The following is an 8725-nucleotide window of genomic DNA, read 5'->3' as shown; positions in this document are numbered from 1 at the left end:
CCGTGAGGCCCCTGCAGACCCAGCCCCTGCAGCAGTACAGAAGTTACCTTAGTGAGAACGGGGATGCAGTGAGCCAGACCCGGTGGGGTCTCCATAGGGTTTGCTGTCCTTACACGTCCTGAAGGCTCTGGGTCGTGATCCAGCTTGGAAACCAGACACGGTTTCTCCCTGGACAGGGAGAAGAGGGGGTCCTCCACGTCCCTGCCAGCCTCCTCCAGGCCCAGCCGTTCTGGAAGCCACACTCAGAAGGAGCGGACGCTGAGCCCTTTCCTGTGCCCTAGCATGGCACAGACAGAAGCCACCACCTCTGCAGGGAAACCAAGTGTATTGGGAACTTCTCTGTGAAAGTCGGGAACACATGGCAGCTGTGATCACCCAGGCAGGACAGGCTTAACGTGTAGGTGTCAGTTTTATTTGAGTAGAACCCCGTCGCCCCCAGGAGACGTGCAAGAAGCCTGGTCTGGTTCAGGAGGCAAGACCCCTGTGTAGACCTCAGTTCCAGCGGCCGCGGATGGGGCCACCCGAGGCGCTTGCCACTCGTGGCCTGTGGTGGTGGGGGCCAGCTGGGGACACAGGCTCCCGGGGAGGTGGGGCCCATCTGCTGTCTCTGTCCCTGATGTTCCTGTTTTTGACAGGACAGTGGTGGCCCCTGGGGGTGGCTTTGGGGCTGCAGGCCGGAGCTCTCATCTCTCTGCTATGTTCCTGGTGGCAGTGACCCCTGTGGCCGCAGGAAGGCACATTCTCCTGGGCGTGGAGGTCACCTTTGTGGCGACTGACGTCTGAGGGACCACGTCCCCACGGAAGCCCCAGTTTGTCCACCAGGATTTGCCCCACAACTCTGCTGATGGTCCAGGCTTCATCAACCATGCAGTCCATAAACAGCCTTGCTGGGCCAGACCCCCAGCTCTGGACAGCATCTGCCCCAGGCTTGCCTTTCTCCAGGACGTCTTCCCACCTTGCACCTGTTTTCCTGGGGTGTAGACCCCGTGGATGGTGACCGATCTTTCTCCGGAAGTGGCTTTCTGGTGGCGTCTCTCCCTTCTCCGGCTGAGGCTGGTTGTATTTCCTTTCTTGTTTGTCTCCTATTTCCCTGGTGTGAGCAGAGTGGCTCCTCCCACTGGCTTCAGAGGTCGTTGGTCCCTTGGAGCCGTGTCCCTGCTCCCCTGGTCTGGGTCTCCTGTGGGCCTCGTCCTTGTCTGCAGAGCCCAGCGTCTTCTGACTCTTCTGTGGGGCCTTTGCTTTTGGGCTCCCAGGCTCCCGCTGCCCTGGGCTGTCCGTTCCCTTCCATAGGAGGGCCCATGGCCCCTGGGAAGCTGTCGGGTTCTTACTGGACACACTCTGGGGGGTGGACAGAGGGGCCTGAGCGGGCAGCCTGTCTGTGGCGGGGAGCATGTCCACATGGTGGCCTGGAAGGCACAGATCGGTGGCACCACCCTGGAGGAGGACGCCCGAGGCACGGCCTGGCGGCTGCTCCACTGAATCCACCTGAACTAGGAGCGCAATCTCATTGACCACCTGCGCTTTCAGGCGCAGCTGCTCTGGATCCTGAGCAACACAGATTGTAGACCCTGAGGGGTTATCCGTGGTCCCCAGAGCCCCCGCGTTCCTCAGGTCCACCTGAATGCTTCCTGAACTGGTCCTCACACTGGCTCCCACGGTGACGTCCCAAGCGGGGGGCTTCTCCTCCCCCACCCTCAGTGCCTCCAGGGCGTCTTCGGCCCTTGCCCACTGGGACCCTATGCTGAGCTCTTGCAGGGCTCTGCTACTACACACGTCTCCTGGGGACACGCTCTCACTCTCAAACCTTGCCTCGTTCCCAGGCATTTCTGAACCCATACTCCCCTCTAGTCTGGGTTTGGGTTTCCCGGATGCCAGGACAGTCCTGCTCTGCCAGGTTCTGCCCACAAGGCTGCATGTGGGGGGCTGAGAAAACCCCCTGTCCTCATGTCGACTTGGAAAGGCCTCTGATCGCCCATGGGTGTCAGCTGACTGGGACCCTCTCAGGGGCCTCTGGGCTTCCTCCTGCTCAGGTGGTGCGGAAGCGAGAGCGCCACTCACCGTCAGGACTGACTTGCTTCTTGTTCTGTTGTCTCCTGGACCGTTCTGAGGACGTTTTCCCAGGAGAATGGGAACGTTGGCTGCAGACTCGTCCCGAGATTCCCAGGAGGCCCAGGGGGGAAAGGTGGATTGTGGGAAGGGCGGGGCCTGAGCCTCACCTGACCAGACATTTATGGGCTCCAGGGACTGGAGGTCTGGACCCCACCTGTGTCTCACACGGAACCTTAGAAGATGCACTTCCAGCATCTGCTGGGTGCAGGGCTGGAGGAAGGAAAGCTCCCGGGAGGTGTTCGCGTGGGCTTTCCCACCCCTCCAGGATGCCAGCTTCCCGGGTTTCCTGTGGGCGTCAGACTGGGGAACAGCACATTTGACCATGAGCCAGGAGCGACGCACAGGCACGGGGATCCAGCCCTCTTTGATCTCCCCCACCTTCCTGGCCAGATGGATTTGCAGCTTGTTTTCCAGATGCTCCTTGTCTGGGTCCCTGGGTGCAGAATTTACTGATTGGTACTTCCAGGGCCTCCACATGTCACCTTCCGCCTCCTCCTTGTCTTCCTCCAGAAACTTCACTGAGGTCCTTCCTGAGCCTCGATCCCGGCTTGGGTCTGGCCCTGGTTTGGACCGTAAGCACCCTTTCCCAGAGAACCTTCCGGAGCTCCTGAACCCGGTCTTCTGCACATCCTTCCTGCCCTTCCCTGCAAATCCGGAAGCCTGGGAGGGCAAGAGGGCCTCCTGCGTGTCTTCTGCCCGACTCTGGGGCCTCCCTGGGAATTCCCCCTCAGGCGGCGGCAGGTCCCCAGATGCCCGGAATCTGCTGGGAGGGCCACAGGACTGCTCCTGGTGGATGGCACTCCTTCCTTGCCACCGGTGCTCTGGGAGCTCAGGGCTGGTGGCAACCCCGAGAAGGATGGGGGCTGACTTGGGGTTCCAGGAGGCTGGCCTCTCCTGGGGAAGGTGGGCAGTGGGCTGCCTCAGGACAGTTGGAGACTTTTGGAGGAGAGAGGGCAAAACCCTCTTCCACTTTGGTCGCTTCTTCAAGGTCCATTCAAGATTCTCCTTTCCAGCGGGGATGACAGACTCTGTCTTCTCCTGGGTTGTCGGGTAAGATGCCCCACAGTCCCTAATCTGGGGTGGAGAAGAGCACGGTAGGCTTGGGACAGGGGGTGGGAGGTGGGCCTGGGTCTGGATCCCAGCCAAAGGCGGCGGCTGGGACTGTGGCCAGGCTGGAGTGAAAGGTTGGGGCTGGGCCATGTGGTGGGGCTGGGGCGGTGCTTGGGAAAGCTGTGAGGATGCCTCAACCTCAGGTTCACCTGCAACAGAAGTGGAGGCTTTATCCAATGATACAGAGTGTGCATTTTGTGAGGAAGGCGGTGCCTGGGAAAGCTGTGAGGATGCCTCAACCTCAGGTTCACCTGGAAGAGAAGTGGAGGCTTCATCCAATGATACAGAGTGCGCATTCTGTGAGGAAGGCGGTGCCTGGGAAAGCTGTGAGGATGCCTCAACCTCAGGTTCACCTGGAAGAGAAGTGGAGGCTTCATCCAATGATACAGAGTGCGCATTTTGTGAGGAAGGCGGTGCCTGGGAAAGCTGTGCGGATGCCTCAACCTCAGGTCCACGCTGTTGAAGAGAAGTGGAGGCTTCATCCAATGATACAGAGCTGGCTGCATTTCTGCTGCAAGTGGTCCCCCACCGCTGTGGCGTCAGAGACTTGCTGAGGATACGGGGCAGCTGCTGTGGTTCAGTTGACACGTTCCAGAAGGGATTTGGAGTCGTGATGTCCCACTCCTTCCCCAGCGATGTCATCTGTGGGTGGTCGGCCCGTTCCCTTTCTTTCCCCTGCCACATCTTCATCAGTGCTCTCTTGGCAATGAGAGTCTCCAGCAGCCTCTGCACGTCAGGGTGGATGAATGTGCAGACACCTACCTCCACGTGCCTGAGTGTGGGGTCTCCCCAGAAGGAAGCCTCTAGGGGCTGGTCGGGAAGATGCTGTGGCTGGGATTTGCCATGTGAACAGGTGGAGAGGCCCCAGGTGGTGGCAGCCTCCCTCCAGCAATAGAGTTCCCGGATGGGATCGCTGGAGCGCCCAAGGCCAGAGATCACCCTGGTTGGAGAAGGCAGCCCCTGGCTGTGTAGAGGGGAGCTCTTGGGGACGGGGCGTGTTGTGGAGCCACACTGAAGTCCAGCCAGGCTGGAGTCGGGTGGAGGTAGAGAGGTCAGGGGACCATGCGGCTGTGGTGAAGGAGGAAAAACCACATGTGGCCGCGATGCAGGGTGTTTTAGGGGAAGCAAGGGCTCTGGAGGCCCGGAGGCACTCAGGGTTGAGTGTGGTCCAAAAGGCTCTGAGAAGGTCATCGGACCTGGTGACTGGGTGGAGGCCAGAGGAGCTGGGGGAGCTGCTGGGGACAAGCTGGTGGGAGACAGATCTGGCATGCATTTCCCATGCAGCTGGTGGGCCTTAGCAGGCGCTGGTTTGCACACGTCACCCGGGGGGTCTCCACCTAAGGGCAGATGGGAGCCGCCCTCGCCAGCGAGCTTCCTCAGGTGGCTGCAGGAGACAAGAGGCACAAGCTGCAGCCAGGGGCAGGTGGGGCCAGGAAGCCAGGAGGGGTGGGCACCTGGGGCCTACAGCTCCTCCACCTCCCCCACTGCTGACTTCACAAAGCTCTGCCTAAGCCTGCCCCAGGGCTTCAGTCCTCTCCTCTCCTCTTCCCAGGACCTCTCCCTCCCAGATCACCAGCAGGCCCTAGGGTTGCATCAGAGGCCCTGGTAGGAAGGAGGACATGGAGAGAAGGGGGAAGCTCCTCACCTTTCCAGGAGGTTGTTCAGGTCCCGAGTCTCCTCCAGCTCCCTCAGGAGGTTTCTGCAAGCTGGAAGGCAGGAGACAGGGTTATGGTGGAGAGGGCGGTGCCTGGGAACCTCACGGAGGCTGAGTGGATGTCTCTTTAGGGGACACCACAGGGAACTAGACCCTGAAGCCCACACATCTGTGGCCAAAGCCACATGGCCCTGATGGTGACAGGAAGGTGTCCACTGTGCAGCATTTTGTCATTTGCAAAAAGCGCTTCCACGTCCACCCCTTCATGGGTGTCACAACCATCTTGTTGGGAGAGCAAACGGGTGGTCTCAAAGAGGAGTCAGCCATGGCCGAGGTACACAGCTGTCCACATGGACCTGGAGCCTCCCTGACCTCCCCCCGCATCCCGGCAGGCCTTGGTCCCTTCCCCACACCGCCCCCTTATGGGCAATACGGTCCCAGGCCCCCGGCTTCATTCCCACAGGGAATCTGAGGAGGCCCCAGGTTCTGATTTCCCTCCCAGGAGTTTCCCTCTCAGGCCTCTGCAAATGACTTCCTCAGGGACAGGCGATGCTGTCACCTCTGGGGAGTCCCGGGGAGCAGCAGAGCCTCACCTTTCAGAGCTGAGATCTTCTTTCTGCTCCTGGACCTCCCCCTTCTCTCCCTTTGAGGCTGAGAGGCAAGAAAGGATGAGGGGCTGGGACCAGTTCTCAGTCTCCTCTCCCCAGACCAGCTGCACACATGCAGTGCTCATGAAGGACACGGCTCCTTGCCTCTAGCTCAGGGAGCTCTGTGTGCGCTTTTTATTCATGTTTATCGTGAATGAAATGTTTTCCGTTTTCCTTCTTAGGAAAATGCAAGGAGGGGTTTTCTGTGTGACTCCACCCTGGCTGTTCCCAGTCCCTGCTCCTCCCCTGAAGGCACACCCAGGCTCAGGTCTGCAGGCGCCTCTGAGCTGCCGGTAGGATTCTGCTTCGGAAGAGAATGGAGAGGAGGCCAGGGACCATGGGGTTGTGGTGAAGGAGGAAAAAGCACCTGTGGCCGGGGTGCAGCCACAGGCGAATCCAGGCTCTTGTGGGAGGCTCTCGGGGGCTCAGCACAGCTCCCAGATCACACCCAGATCACACAGAGGAGGCTGGGCCCCCAGGCACCTGGCCCAGGAATGGGGTGATGAGGCAAGGCTGGGGCCTCTCCTCCCACAGAGACCTCACTCCTCTCCTGACCCGGTCGTCGCCACAGAGTCTGGTGTTGGTTTTTGCCCTGACGCCCCCTGCGCACCCCACAGATGGTCTGGGAGCTGGGGGTGGAATCCTCCGCCCACTCTCACCCCTGCCTGCCCTGCCCTGCCCTAGAGGGATGACGAGATTTCCCATCGTGGGAGCGTCTCTCGTTGTTTGGGAAAAGTGGAAATGAGGGGAGGAAAAGAAGAGAGAATCTTTCTCTGTGGGGCTGGGCTGAGGGCTCCTTACCTCCCTGCTGCTCCTCTTCCTCCCGGGCGGGGGTGAGGGCGGGTCACTGTGGAGGTAGGAGAGTAACAGGTAGAGGAGCACCAGGCCACACACACTGGTGAGGATGAAATCCATCATCCAGGGAGTGGAGCTGGGGCTCAGCCATGTGGCACTAGGGCTCTTCAGAGGAAAGAGCATTTTCTCCATCTGAAGTGCAATGTCACCTTCAAGCAACTGAGGCCTGGGCATCCCCTTTGGGTCTAGGGAGTGGGGCCCAGGCCTGCATCACAGAGCTGGGACCTCTTCCTCACAAAGGGCTCCTGGGGGTGGGGGAGGGGCAGTGGGAGGAGGAGGCTGAAGCACAGCCCCGCCCTCAGCTCCCAGCCCTGGGTCCCTCCACCCTCCTGGGTCCCCCGGATCCCTCCTTCCCACTCTAGCTGCTCACCTGTCAGAGACAGCCCTGGGTCCATTTTCCATTCTGTTCTGGAACACAGGTGTCATCTGGCTTTCCTTATACCTTGGAGATCCAGGCCTGAGCCCACCCATTTCATAGCCTTTGAAACTCTGAAATTCTCTTAGCAATCTAGGTGGTTTCCTAAGGATTATTTTAGAATCTCCTGTTTTCGTAATTTTCCCACACCCTATGTTTTCTACTTTCGTCACCCCGAATAGAACTTTTAAATTCATAAAACTAAAAAATATAATAAAAACAAATAATTAAACCTCCAAATGACATTTTTATGTTAGGAACATAATTGTGAGTTACCAACTTATGGAGCTTGCTGTAACAAAACCTCAAACACTTCATTATTTTCAAAACAATAATTAAGCCTTTACTTATTCTCTTTAGATCTTTCATATGTTGTCCTGATCCATTTTTTCTTTCTCTGCCCCAAATACAGTCCTCACTCTCCTAAGTTTTGGAACATGTGTGCTCCACCATAAGCCAGGAGTGGTTTGGGGTGATCTGAGATCCAGCTCCTTTGGGTGGAGAGCAGGGCTGGGCACTTCATGCCAGGCTGGAGTCCAGTGTTCAGCAGCCTCTTCTGATATCACTCATGTCCTCCGTACATACTCTTTTTTTTTGAAACGGAGTCTCACTCTGTCGCTCAGGCTGGAATGCAGTGGCACAATCTCGTCTCACTGCAACCTCTCCCTCCTGGGTTCAGGCGATTCTCCTGCCTCAGCCTACCAAGTAGCTGGGACTGCAGGTGTGTGCCACCATGCCCAGCTAATTTTTGTATCTTTATTAGAGACTGGGTTTCACCATATTGGCCAGACTGGTCCTGAACTCCTGACCTTGTGATCCGCCCGCCTTGGCCTCCCGTTTGTATTCTTTGCTCCACAGTGTGTCCTGTTTTTCACCTCCTGCCTCCTCCAGACCACTGGGGCCTCGTGTCTGGCCTGTACCTGATAGGTAGGGTACTTTGAGCCCTGGAGGAAATGTTCTCATTATACTATTAGACGTCTTTTGGGCATCTGAAACTCAGGATTAGAGATTGCACTTTTTAATCACTGTGTGATACATTTATTCAATACTTGAAAAGTGGCCTTGAAAATCATGTATATCTTTGTCATGCGTTCTATGTAGCCTCAATGGGAGTGAGACCATCTGAGTTTATTTGGGTCTGTTCTCATGAATATGCACCTGCAAGAGCACATCTGCTTTATCTACTGCTGCTTTTATCTGTCTACAGTCTCTTCCTCCTTTGTGAGATTGTCCCTGGGGAGACATGACAGTCCCTAATGTGTTAACTGGGTTAACTGGCAAGAGTGGAGACCCCAGTGACGCCTGCTAGGATCACTGGGAAGTATGGCGGTAAGTTCTGCTTCATTTGCAGGGAGCCTAAGCCTGAGAAGTGGGTCTCATCTTGACCCGCACAACTGGGCTTGGGCATGCAAGGAATTGCCCCACCACAGGCCACTGCCAGGTCAGTAGGTGCGCTCTGTGTGAGGAACAGGAACTGGAGATCAGAGACAACTGGTTCGCATCAGCTCCACATTTAGGGAAAAGATTCGTGTTAGGTTCTATTCCTCCTCAAACCTGATGTTTGCCTTTCTGGATAAACGAGAGGATCGTGTGGGTGAGGGGGTTCCCGGTCTCTGGTGTGCTGTGTGCATGTCTCCATCCATGCGCCTCTGTTCCCTCCACAGACTTCACTCTGCAGGCTCAACTCTCAACTGCTGTTCATCCAACCACCCACCCACCTGCCTGCTGCAACGAGGGCGAGGCTTCCCAGTGCCAGCCCCTTGCTCCTACTGCTGCAGGGAAATGAACCTCATGGCCTTGCCTTGACAACCACCCCCCAACCACACACACACTTTCAGACACGGTGGTGCCCACAACAGACCCCTGGGGGCTTTTGTGGGACACCACACCTGCTTGGGAAGAACTGGGCCTCTCATCTCCCCTGGGCCGACCTGG

General features: G+C 57.6%; 1 protein-coding gene across 1 annotated transcript; it reads right to left on the bottom strand.

Moving 5' to 3' along the window:
* Positions 1 to 390: 390 nt before the first annotated feature.
* Positions 391 to 6641, bottom strand: LOC101002605 (spermatogenesis-associated protein 31E1-like). Its single transcript, XM_031654043.1, is given in 6 exon segments — positions 391 to 3645; positions 3677 to 3775; positions 3778 to 4603; positions 4865 to 4925; positions 5467 to 5524; positions 6322 to 6641. Coding segments are annotated over 6 exon segments (4425 nt in total). The 5' UTR covers positions 6550 to 6641; the 3' UTR covers positions 391 to 492.
* Between the last annotated feature and the right edge of the window lie 2084 nt (positions 6642 to 8725).

The sequence above is a fragment of the Papio anubis genome, chromosome 13, assembly GCF_008728515.1.
Source record: "Papio anubis isolate 15944 chromosome 13, Panubis1.0, whole genome shotgun sequence".
Taxonomy (NCBI): domain Eukaryota; kingdom Metazoa; phylum Chordata; class Mammalia; order Primates; family Cercopithecidae; genus Papio; species Papio anubis.
The sequence above is the reverse complement of the archived record's forward strand: the minus strand, read 5'-3'. Positions and strand labels throughout refer to the sequence as shown.